Source organism: Cariama cristata, unplaced genomic scaffold (genome assembly GCF_000690535.1).
Source record: "Cariama cristata isolate BGI_N322 unplaced genomic scaffold, ASM69053v1 scaffold11048, whole genome shotgun sequence".
Classification (NCBI taxonomy): Eukaryota; Metazoa; Chordata; class Aves; order Cariamiformes; family Cariamidae; genus Cariama; species Cariama cristata.
In genome coordinates this window covers 1-12,485 of record NW_009630985.1, presented here as the reverse complement: position 1 = coordinate 12,485, position 12,485 = coordinate 1, and the positions used below count along the sequence as shown (strand labels likewise).

Sequence of the window (12,485 nt, the reverse complement as noted above, 5' to 3'; positions counted from 1 at the left end):
ACCAATCTTTTCTATGAGTTTCTGTCAGAGATGCGATTACTTCAATTGCAGTTTAACTGGAGAACACCCCTTCTGGTTCCCAGAACTGAGCACTGCAGAGTGTGTGCGGCTCATGTTTTCAAGCCATCCCTGGACACTATGCAGGATTACTCCTGAGCACTTAACTAGTAGATGGAAGAAAGTTTCCAATACATTTGAAGTGCCTCCTGAAATAGATGAATGCACTGACAAGCATCCCCTACCATTTTTGCTGATGACGTGCATCTCATTTCACATATAAAAAACTTCTCCTACGATTTCTAATAATCATTTAGCTTAAGAGAGTCTAATTTACCTGTAAGTTTTCATTTGCCCACCCTTGAGTAACACCTTCGAAAACAAAAACAGTTTTACTCAATTCACTGGCACTGCTTACACTACAATATCTGATCAGTTTTGTCTTCATTGCAGAAATAATCGAGCACATACCAGGGTTCCTTCAGCCAAGCTGAAGGTCTGGTCTCACAAGACACCTCAATCAAGATATCAACATACTGTAACCTACAGTCCTGGCTGACTCTCTCCTTCCCCAACCAGCAGCATTTGCAATGGATCAGTCATGGAGCTGGAAGGTGAGTTCGTCCATCTTACTGACCAGATGGAAAACAAATCCACCCAAAAAAGGCAGACGAAAAGGATTCATTTCTATAAACAATCGGGGGAAAAAAACCAAAACCAACACACTAATAACAGCCTGTCACTAGGTCCTACTAGCTGTAAGTTGAAATGATCTGATTATATATACGGCCGTCTTTAGGTGCAATCAGCTCTTCTTCAGCCTCCCAGGTTGAAGTTTTAAATGTTAATTTATCATGACTAAAGCACATATTTGTATCCTCAAAACCCAGGGAGGCCACGCTAAAACATAAGATAACATTGTAAAATAACAGCAACGTGGTCGAAACAAACACAGGATGAATCAGATGAATCCAAGACAGCCATATCTAACAAAGCCTCTTACCTTTGTGTTTTTGAGGATCATGAGGTCTGTATTGTTGTTTCGTATTAAAAACTGCAGATGTAACTCAATGGCCATTTCCCCACTTAAAATTTTAATCATTTTTGAGATCTGGTCCTTAGGCTCTGGGTTCTTCACATACAAGCAAAAAGAAGAAAAAACATGAGAACCCAACTATGGCTCTGTTAAAATACAGTTCATGAGAAGCTACTCTGGTATGTTCTCATCACCATATTCCAAAATCTATCAGGTTTTAGGACTAAAAGGACATTGTTTCTGCCCTTGCTGCACAAGCCCAAACCTCCCAGATAATCAAGTCCCTTTGCACACAACAGTGCAGATGGGAGAAGAGACTCCTTGAAAAGAAATGTATTCTTTCATTGAAAGCAAAAGGGAATGACTGACATCTGATATTCTGCAAACTGCTGTTTGGTCTTAGAGATACAATGAATCTCCCACAAGAGGCAATCACTTTTATAAATGTGAAGTTGTATTTCTATGGAAGTTTTAATGGAGAGGACCACAAAGCTACAAAACTTTGCATGACTCTGCTGAGCTGCAGCATCATTCTTGTGAACTACAGGTTTTATTTAGAACAACGGCTAGTAGAACTAGGAATTTCTAATACATTCATCTGCCAGAGCTCTTTGAGAAAGCCTCCTTCTTCCTCACGATGGAAGAATTTCCACAGATTAAATTCCAACTGAAGTCCCTTCTGAGCAGGGTGAAAAGTACACTGCAGCTCTTTGAACTGGTGTTGTTAGCAGGTCAGAGACCAGCCAAGCGTGAGTAGTTCAGTCCTTAAACTAATCCCCTCAATTCTCTTTTTGTAGTCAGCATTCTGGATTGTGGAAGATTAAGCTCAAGAACATTTCTGGCCACATAGATTGTTTTTATGTACTGTCCCTTGGCACACACACCAATGCCAATGCAGCAGAAACGGATTCAAGACACCTTTCCTGCACAAAAGCACTGTTTACAGGTTCTTTGATGGGCCAAGAAACTTGATGCCTTTTGTTTTCCTTGTGGAATATGATTCTAAGAAAACACTTCTGTTTGCCCTTGATTAAATTAAGTGATCAGCAAGAATCTCTCAAAGATTCCCAAGTCTAGTTTGCAAACATGCACCATGGGGAAAAAGAAAAAAAAAATTGTCTTGAGTTTTACTTTCCTCTCCAGTAGCATTTCCTTTCCTCAGCATTAGAAGTGTCAGAATTGCATTAGCTATTCTACATGCTGAAATGCAATTGTATGTGCATGTTAGAAGTGAACTTACTTTCTCCAATATTTGGGAAAAGAAACTAAACAAAAAGATTGTAACCAACTGGCCCAGCAACACAGCCACCATGCTAGACAGAGGCAACAACCTTGTCCTTCATGGAAAAGAAACTATGTTATGTCAGCATCCCCTCCTGCTATTTCTGCAGAACAGCATCAGTTTATCCAGCCAGAATCACAGACAGATTTCAGAAGGACAAGGCAAAAAAAAACAATAACATGCATCAAGCTAATTAATCAGCTAAGGTTCTCAGCAGCAGTCAAATTTTAAGCTCTTTCTTCTGGAATGAGTTAACTATTTCAATATCAACAAAAACCAAACACATGAGCCAGATCCTCTGTCCTCTTTTTCGGGGCTCAGTAAATCCTCTCAAAACCTATCCACTTCCCACTCTCCCCCAGTTTTCATCATCTGAACTGCTGGATTATCAGACTGTCAGATATTTGGTCTTCAGAGATCATCTGTCACATTGTCTCCAAGCAAGACAGAAGTGGAATTCCATTCTTCATTACCCAAACCAATTTAGAAACCCCAGAGATTCAAAGAGAACACATAAGAAAAACTAAGCAAGGCATATTTTGGAAATGGCACTCACAATTTCTGCAGACTTCCCCACACAAGTGCTTCCTGGTTTCTCTTCTGCTTCCATAGCATCACTGAAATAAAATAAAAATGAAAAAATGCAACCCAGTTCATCACTTGTAACCAGTCAGGCACTGCAATTATGGTTGAACACTGTCCTGAAAGAGAAACCTGGGATTTTGAGATGATGACTGAAAATAGGACTTTGACAGGACAAAGGCTGACTATCTGGAGGTCACTGCTGAGAAGTAAACTCCTCCCCAATTCAATTTTCAGGGAACTTGAAGACAAAGGCCTTGAAAACCCCACCCTTTTATTCCATCTATAGAGACAAGAAAAACAGAGATGCTTGTAGGGAATAAACAGGCAGAGACAGGTGAGAAAACAAAGTCAACAAACAAAGCAGTAAGGATAATTATATCCTCACCCAGAAGCCTTGAGCTCATCACTATTAGGATGGATGCTAGAGTGTTGAAATGGAAATGAAACATATTAAGCTGTTGTTAGCACCTTGTCCTAATGCTTCACAGACTGACTTATAAATCATTCTGTGTCTTTCCTTTTATTTCACTGGAAAAGAAGAGAGGAGAATGCTTGCTACGCCTGTATCGCCGATTCAAAAGCATTTAGACCCAGTTATTCACAGTTGCATAAGCCCTTATATTTAACCACCCTTGATCTGGGCAGCATTCTCCACCACACAGTATCAAAGACAGTGCAGGGATCAGGTTGTGTACAGACATGACAGCTCTGGTGAATAAAGAGCACATGGAGCACAAACTTCTTCCACGCTGCCGCTGAGCTGGGCAGCAGCCTTAGTAGGGACTAGCCAATCCTCTAAAAACAGAAGTTTAAAACAAAACTATGTCAATTATCTGTAAGCCATCAAAAGAAGAAATAAAGATGGAAAGGTTACTGCCAGCTTTGGTTTTCTTCACAGTGGCTTCCTGAAGCTAAGATCCAGTGATGTTGACCCCTCAACAAGTTTTAAATGTCAGGACTTTAACGAAACTTGGACTAGATTTGAACCAGCTCTTTTCAAGTGCAAGTACCGAAGGGTGTATGACCCTACCATATTATCTGAGCCGAGTCTTCCCACAAGCAGGCAGCAGACCAGAAGCTATGATGTGAAACCAAACTTGCACATCACTGTGATGAGCTTCTTGCTTGAACACTCTCCTTCCTTAGCTTTACAAGTTGCTGCAAACACTGTACAACATCAGAGTGTTCCTGAGCAATCCACACTACGGCTTATGAATTACTGCTCATTAGCTGAGCCACAGTAACTGCACCATGCTTACCTCAACTGCAAAGGAAAATGCATTCTTTGAAACAACAATAGATTCTGGCAATATACAATTTTGCCTTGAGCAAATAGCATATCTTGTCTATTACCCTGAGGAATAACTCATGGAGTAACTCAATTGCTTGTAATGGGCATTCACATATACAGAACAAGAGACTCCATCAGATCAAGACTGTAACTGAACAACTACACCTCTTCTGAAGCCAATCTCCCTACCTGTCTTTCTCTGATCCAGGGACAGTGCCAGTGTTGGTGGATCCAGGCACGGAGGCAATGGGAGTCCCAACCGTGCGGAGATTCTGGATCACAGAAGACAAGAACTGCTGGCTAGCACTTTCGTACAGATCAAAGCAAATTTGGTAGGCCATGAGAAGGTTATCTTCCTTCACCAGTTTTTCCAAGATGTCACTCACAGCCTGTGGGTCATCCAGGAATATCAGGCACTGAGCAGGAGAAGGGAAGAACATAAAAAAAATTTTAAAAATTAAAACTCAGGAGACATATATACTTCAGAACGAAAAAGTAACACTACCCGACACCACACTCCATTTTCCCCATTCCCTCATCTGCTGCTTCCATAGACACCCCTTCAAAGAAAGAAAAATTCTCTCTCTCTCAGAGGAGATAATAGAAATCTTTGAAGAGTTTTCATAGGTCAGTTTAAAAACAAGACCAAGTATTATGAATTCAAGACACACCATCCAAGTCTTCCCATTTCTGCAGCTTTATCTTTGGAAATTGACAATGTTGTCCTACTAAACACAGAAATTTCAAAAGCACATTAAAAAGCATAAATCATTTTGTAGGGATGTCTCAGCTAAAATGGAACAGGCATAACACTCCTGAGTCACATGCACACAGCATAGCAAGACTGGCAAAGGTCTGAGTAACTTCATAACTGGTTGCCTAAACACTTTCAGACAATGCCTTACCAAAAAACAAAGCACTGTGAATGTTCTTTGGATGAATAAATAAAATTCCAATCTGTGAACCTACCATCTGATAGTCCCTACATAGGCTTGAAATAGTCTGTCAGAGTTGTCTACGTCCCCAAACTGCCTTTGAACATATTTATTCCTCTATAAATTGACCAAATGTGCAATATCTGCATGCCTTTTTCAAGCTGTTCTCACTTTGATACATACTTGAAGCACGCAACCAGGAAAAGGTATTTCATTTAACTGAATAAAAACCAGAAATCAGGCAGATGTCAAGTCAAACACATCTAAAGAATAGTAACTTTTGATTGATCTTTAAACATCACTCTGAGAAGTTTACCTGGCACACGTTGATGAAGTCTGGTTTCTCCAAATTCATGTATATTTTAACTAGAACTCTCAAGACTTTATTACGGAACTGTTTATTCTGCATCAAAGACATACAGAGCTTCAAGCTGTAGGCTAGCATCCCAGGAACATCATTCTGAAACAAAATTCAGGGGTATCAGGTCTGAGTTTGGACTGACAAGCAGGATTCAGAAATTAGAATAAAAGGTACCTCCTTTCTATTTTAAAAAGCAGAGCAAAAGACATGCATATATAAACCTTCATGGCTTCCCTTCCCATTTTCAGAAAAGCTTATACGCAGGTGTATTGCAGTTTAAAGAAAAAATACTACCAAAAATGTACATGACCAATATTTAATGCAGCAGTTAAAACATGCAAAAGATTCATTTAAAAGTTCAGTATCTATTTCCCCTTCTTCATATTTCTTGTTTGAATAATCATTCTTGAATGCAGTGAAATTCACTGCACTAACATAAAATGTCAGCAAAACAAACCATGCACCAAGAAAAGATTCCCAACACACCTATTTCTTACTAGAGATTGAGAAACAGATTTGGTTACTGGACTTCAGAAAGGTAATTTGAAATGAGGGATTTATAATGGGCAATTAAGTTAGTAAATGCAGAGGACAGCAAACAGAACACAGAAAGTAAGATGGATGCTTTACAATTATCACTCCTGTATACAGAAATAGGAGGCATCCAAAAATATGGGAAAGCTGTAAACTGAAAAGTGGTAAATTTTAAAGGATTTAAACCACGTGTCTGGCATATGACTGATAACTGCAGCATAACAAGATTACACACAACCACTGAGCTGCTGCAAATGACTACAGGCATGCTTCTCTTACTGCCAGTACTAGGTAGCATGACTTACCTTAAACCCTCAGTGAAAGACATTAAAGCCAGACTATGCTGCCTTGCAGTCAGGGCAAGCTAAGACTGCACACAGCCACTTACTGAAACTCAGAGCAGCTCACCTAACTACTGGATTTTTTTGTTTTGCCTGCCATAAATAAAACATTTACCTAACCCTAAGGATCCCTTCCCACAGTGAATTACAGCAGATGACAGGGACAACAAAATAAAAGAGCTGTTCTTACATTATGCCAGACATAAGGTCTGCCTAGTCCAGTATCGTATCTCTGCTAGTGGGTGACAGGGAATACCTTAAGAGGAGGGCACACAGTCAAGCTTCCTGGGAATATTCTCCCAGCAACTTGCAGCTCAGGGATTTCTTAAAGGTAGGGGTCCCTCTATACTTGATAGCCCTGAGTGGCTCTGCCTTCCATGAACACGTTGAACCTAGCACCCCTGAGTTTCAGCTTTTATTCTGTTCATACAAAACAAGGCAAGTTCCATAGCAACATGGATCTTGCACTTCACTTCTGGATCCATACCTGGAAGAGACTAGCTACATGCACCTCCTGCCTCTTGCACATACCGACTCAAGGATGGTTTTCTCAAAGATGTCCAGCCTGCGTGTCTCTAGAGCAATGCCAATGGCCTGTTTGTACTTGTGGTCATCCAAGCACCGTTGGAACATTTTGTTCACTATCCCTTCTAGCCTTTCATCGACAGGTTTCTTCTCCCCTTCTGGCAGCTCCGCATTCTCCACACACTGCTTGGTATAGTGGTCGATACATTTTGCTGAAAAGATATTGACCAAAAATGGGAGGAAAAAAGTCAACTACTTAGATGTTTGCAGTTTTTTTTACAGATGAAGAGACCAGTATGTGCATACACACATTCTACCAGCAAATACTGCATACAGGAGACTACACAAAGGTGAGGCACAAGAACTATTTGTGTCATTATATGCAGATAGTAGTGGAAGATACTTACATTCTCTCCTAACAAACTCTGATTTTAGTGCTGAAGTCAAGTAGATATTTTTAAAATGGAACCAAAGACATAACTTTTGTTCAAGTGGAATGATATTTTAAATAAATGAGGAAACAGCAGTAGGAGACTTCCTAGCTCCACTGTAAACACTAACTGGGGAGACTGAAAACCAGCCCTGGTTCATCATATCCTGTCAAAGGTAAGTGACACCAGCAGATGAGACTTTTAAAAGACATTTAAATCATACATGCATTCAAAATCTGACTTCCTGTCTTGTTAAAGGTGGATTAAAAAAAATTGTACCCCTCAGGTGTACAGCTACACTTATTAACCAATTATTTCCAAAGTTATGCTGTAATTGACAATAACATTAGCACACAAATGAGAAAAGGGACAATAAACAAACACAGCAATTTTCCTATTAGGAACTCACAATAGAATAAGTGTTAAGAATAGGAACAAAAATGCCAGAACTCAGTCAGTTCCAGCTGTGTGGTACAGTCGACACACTGGAAGGAAGGGATGCCATCCAGAGGGACCCTGACAGGCTTGAGAGGTGGGCCCATGTGAACCTCATGAAGTTCAACAAGGCCAAGTGCAAGGTCCTGCATCTGGGTCGGGGCAATCCCAAGCACAAATACAGGCTGGGCAGAGAATGGATCAAGAGTAGCCCTGAGGAGAAGGACTCAGGGGTGTCGGTTGACGAGAAGCTCAGCATGACCCAGCAAAGTGCGCTGGCAGCCCAGCAAGCCAACCGTATCCCGGGCTGCATCCCAAGCAGTGTGACCAGCAGGTCGAGGGACGGGATTCTCGCCCTCTACTCCACTCTGGTGAGACCCCCCCTGCATTACTGCCTTCAGCTCTGGGGCCTCCAGCACAAGAAGGACATGGACCTGTTGGAGCAAGTCCAGAGGAGGCCATGAAGATGATCTGAAGGCTGGAGCACCTCTCCTCTGAAGACAAGCTGAAAGAGCTGGGGTTGTTCAGCCTGGAATAGAAAAGGCTCAAGGGAGACTTTAGAGCAGCCTTCCAGTACCTAGAAGGGGTCTACAAGAAAGCTGGGGAGGGACTTCTAACAAGGGCATGTAGCAATAGGACAAGGGCCAACGGCTTTAAACCGGAAGAGGGAAGATTTAATTAGATATCAGAAAGAAATTTTTCCCTGTGAGGGTGGTGATGCACTGGAACAGGTTGCCCAGCGAAGCTTGGATGTCCCATCCCTGGAAGTGTCCAAATCAGGTTGGATGGGGCTTTGAGCAACCTGGTCTAGTGGAAGGTATCCCTGCCCATGGCAAGGGGGCTGGAACTGGATGATCTTTAAGATCCCTTCCAATGAAACCATTCTATGATTCCATTTCAGAATCCCAAAGCAGGAGAAAGAAAGCACAAATAAACTGCCTAAAATTAGCTGCAGCATCAGTTTAAATGCATACAAGGAGAGGATTAGGAATATGGAGAAAAGCAGCTAAATTAAGTAAAATCTCAAAGTTACAGTAGTTTTGACAACACAAGAGTTTTTCTTTGCAGCAATGGTTGTTTACCAATGATCGTCTCCACATATTCCGAGTTGTCGTTGACATTGAAGAGGTCACCTGCTCCCAGGGCATAGTTCAGCGATTCCTCAAAAGCTCCCAGGTGGTAAAAAACTTTAGAAGCAACCAGAGCAGCAAACTGCCGGCTCCGAAAGCCCTCGTCTTCATAGAGAACTTCACTGCAAAGAAGAGAGAGAAATGCATCAGCTCTCTGTACTCAGTTCTCTTTAAAGCCACAGGACAGCTTGATCGAACTTGCAGCTTTGGCACTACAGCTCCAACCCCACACCCACTCATATTATTGCTTTCTGGAAAATATGGAGCTAGATGCCGCACTAGCCAGTATCAAGCAACCAGAACTATATCCACTTCATATCTCATGTTCTTTTTAAGCAGTAATACTTAGAAGTAATACATGTCTTCTCTTACATTTTGTCCACTGACTCAGAGATTTCTGCCCAGAAGTCATTGACAACAGCATTCAACTTGTGAAGAGCAAACTCCTACAAAACACAGTAAAAAGTTGTATTACATAAGAAAAATGCATTTATGACCTTTCCCCAATAAAAATGAAGTACCATCTAAGACTGATATCATAAACACTAACCCATTTCAACAGCAAATTCTACTTTAAAAAAAATCTTTGCAAGCATACACTAATCTTTGCAAGCCCTTTGCAAATAATAGGCTGTTCATTTAACAGGTAAGACAACCCTGATGTTCCTTCCCATGGCCTCTCTGTGATGAATGACTGGCTAAAATGACTGACAGGTGAAATTCCTTAAAATACCAAGTTTTCAGTGACTTTGTGACAACCTTTACAGAGCACACAGAACTGGCCTGTGGCCTATGCCAGTCAACTCTATTTATTTGGACACAGTACTTTAGCAGATAAATAATATCTGGACTAGAACCAGTCCATTTGTAATCAGTTCAGTGCAAAAGCAGGGCTCATTCAGATCTATCACCACCTAAGTCTGATACCAAGCAAAACATTTAGGGGACTACCAATATTACAACATGCACCTCCCTCCTAAAAGGGGCTATGTTAACTGTTCAAGTAACTAGCAAGCATCATCAGTACACCACCACTTTGAGTGTTTGGTGTTGTCCTACGGATTCACATACTCTGTGGACTGTAAAGTTTCTGTTGCCATCCTCTTCCTCTAATACTACTGTTGTGATTATTTTTTTCTAAGTGAAAACTGTAACTGATTTTGTTTTACATCGCTTAAGTTTTTAGCATAACTTGAGCTGTCCTTCAGCTTTGAATATTACATAGTGAAAATGCAGTCTCTGGAACACTTTTAAGTAACAAAGCCCCATTATCATCAGAGAGCTGGGACGTTTGGTGAATAGACGTCTTTGCATGTCAAGCTCCAGCTTGATCCATGTTCAAAACAAGGAAGTTTGCCATCTGTTATTACGTTATTTAAGCCGTTCCTTTCAGCTTTCAGGCTAGATATGATTTGGGGCCCACCTGTTGCTGTCCACCCATTAATTATTGAGATCCACTCATTTCTGATTTTAAGCTCTCAACATAATGCATTTGCTGTTATTTGCTCCCAGATGTAAGAGCTTACCTTGAGCTGTGGCTCTTCTTCATCCAGAAGAGAGATAATTCCAGCTGCAAAACAAGACCACAGTCAGTTTTGGACTCTCTCTGTTTCAAAAGTGAACATGGTATTTAGTTCAAAACCAACAGAACAGGAAACAAGGCTGTCTTTGGAATGCTGGTTTAAAATCTTCAGTATTAAAATTCAAAGATTAGATCCAGATTTGTATTAAACATGACATAAAACAGTTCAGAGTTTATAACTGAAAAGGTACACTGTTTATAAAACATGATCCTTCTTAGAGGAAAACATATTACAGAGGAACTCAGAGAGTCTGGGATTTACTTCCAGCTCCAGCACTAGTTTCCTGACTGCTTTCTAGCAAGTCACTTCCCACTTCCCCAAGGGGCATAAAGATCATGTCAAAACTTCCTAACTTTATTCATGCCAAGGAAACAAGCCTCATGGCTAAGAGAAGATGTCATATTTCACAGCTTTCGTAAGACTCCCGACACTGTCCCAGAACATTTGTTACAAACAGCTACAGAAATATTGTTTAACTGACATAACTGAAAGAGAGGTTCACAGTTACTTGGGGACCTCAATCTGAAGAATGGTTACAGACCGTTTCATTGTCAGACTGCAAGGACACAACCAAAAGGGCTGGAATAGGATCTGATCAAAGCCCAACACAATTCACTGCTTTTAGTCTTTCATCTGTTGATAGATTGATAACCTTTTAAAAACTAAATAAGGCATCAAATTGGAAAGGCCAGTAAGCCTACTGGATGGCTGAACTGGGCTTCCAAAAGATCTTGACAAATCTAAAAGGAGAGTGTGCAGGTCAAAACTAAAATATACAAATATAGAAAGAATAGTACAGTGGATTAAGATGAAACTTGATCAGTAATATCATATGGCTGCAGTGGGAGGCAGAGAACCCAAACTTCACACTGAGATGCGTAAGTGAGAGCGTTTCTTGGCAGATACTAGGCAATCTTTCCCTCTGTTTGGCGCTGACACACCTGAGCCAGACTGCTGTGTCCAGTGCTGGACACCACGTTTCAAGAGTTATGAGCAAACCAGGGTGTTCAGAACTGAGCAATAAGAACAAAGAGGTCTAGCAACCAGGATTTAGGAAGGTCGACTGTAGGTCTGTAACTGGTTAGTCTATGGAAATCCAGGAAGGGTACAGAGTTCATACATGTACAGGGCAGCTGCCAGCAGAAAGAGAATAATCTGATCTTTGTGTCAGATATTAACAGAAATAGTAAGCTGAAGCTTTATTTGGAGATTCAAAGATCGAGGTTTGATGATAAAAGTTTTCTGAGAGTAACACAGTTATTCACTTTGCCTAGCAAGGTTGTAGAACCTCCATTATCAGAGATATTTTTATTAAAACCAGGTTAGACACATGTCCGTCAGTAACAATAACTGAAGGAGCACTGATGTGGCCCTTAGGCAAGGGGGGGAGGTTCAGTAGCCCACCCCACAGCACTCCTTCCAGCTGTTTTCTGCAACTTTACTCCAAACGTACGATTTTTTTGGAAAAAAGCTCCTGTGTTTACCCGATGTATTGGGGGAAGCAATCTCACTCCTATTCAACATACCATTTCTACCTTTTTAAAACCCCTCCAAAATTAATTCCTACTCCTCCTCAATTAAAACAAGACTTAAACATAAAGCAAAGCGTTCAGAAAGACAACGCTACTGGCAGACTCGTGTCCTCTGCACTGTTTCTCTCACAAAGCCACAATCAGTCAGATATTAATTTCTGTCCTCAGTACTTTTAGAAACTTCTCCTATTTTCTTACACTATGAAGTCCTCAGTAGATTCAGAAACAGCATTTAACATCTAATTCCTCACACAATTCATTAGCCTGGACTCTTTAGGCTGGTTTTTCCTCTGCAAGGCATGTGCATTTCTGACCCTCGCCAAAGTTCAGCTCTGCCTCTTCCCCCTTTCTCGTTCCCTGCTGTACCTCCTACAGCCCACCGGTTTTACACTTCCCACACTTTATTATTCGCTTTAAGCAGGTGAAGACCTTCAGTTCGCAACCGCGGCACAGGAGCACCCCAGTGTCTGTCACGGGGCTCGTAAAG

The 12,485-nt window shown here is 41.1% G+C and overlaps 1 protein-coding gene across 1 annotated transcript in view; it reads right to left on the bottom strand.

The window, feature by feature from the left end:
• Window positions 1–10,453, bottom strand: part of PSMD1 (proteasome (prosome, macropain) 26S subunit, non-ATPase, 1) — a gene marked incomplete at both ends in the record, with an annotated part of 57,330 nt that extends 46,877 nt beyond the window's left edge. Inside the window, 8 exons of the mRNA XM_009705785.1 lie at window positions 1,001–1,129; window positions 2,872–2,932; window positions 4,381–4,607; window positions 5,443–5,586; window positions 6,894–7,099; window positions 8,836–9,005; window positions 9,256–9,329; window positions 10,410–10,453. Coding sequence (XP_009704087.1) covers window positions 1,001–1,129; window positions 2,872–2,932; window positions 4,381–4,607; window positions 5,443–5,586; window positions 6,894–7,099; window positions 8,836–9,005; window positions 9,256–9,329; window positions 10,410–10,453 — 1,055 coding nt within the window. The remainder of the gene's footprint in view (window positions 1–1,000; window positions 1,130–2,871; window positions 2,933–4,380; window positions 4,608–5,442; window positions 5,587–6,893; window positions 7,100–8,835; window positions 9,006–9,255; window positions 9,330–10,409) is intronic.
• Between the last annotated feature and the right edge of the window lie 2,032 nt (window positions 10,454–12,485).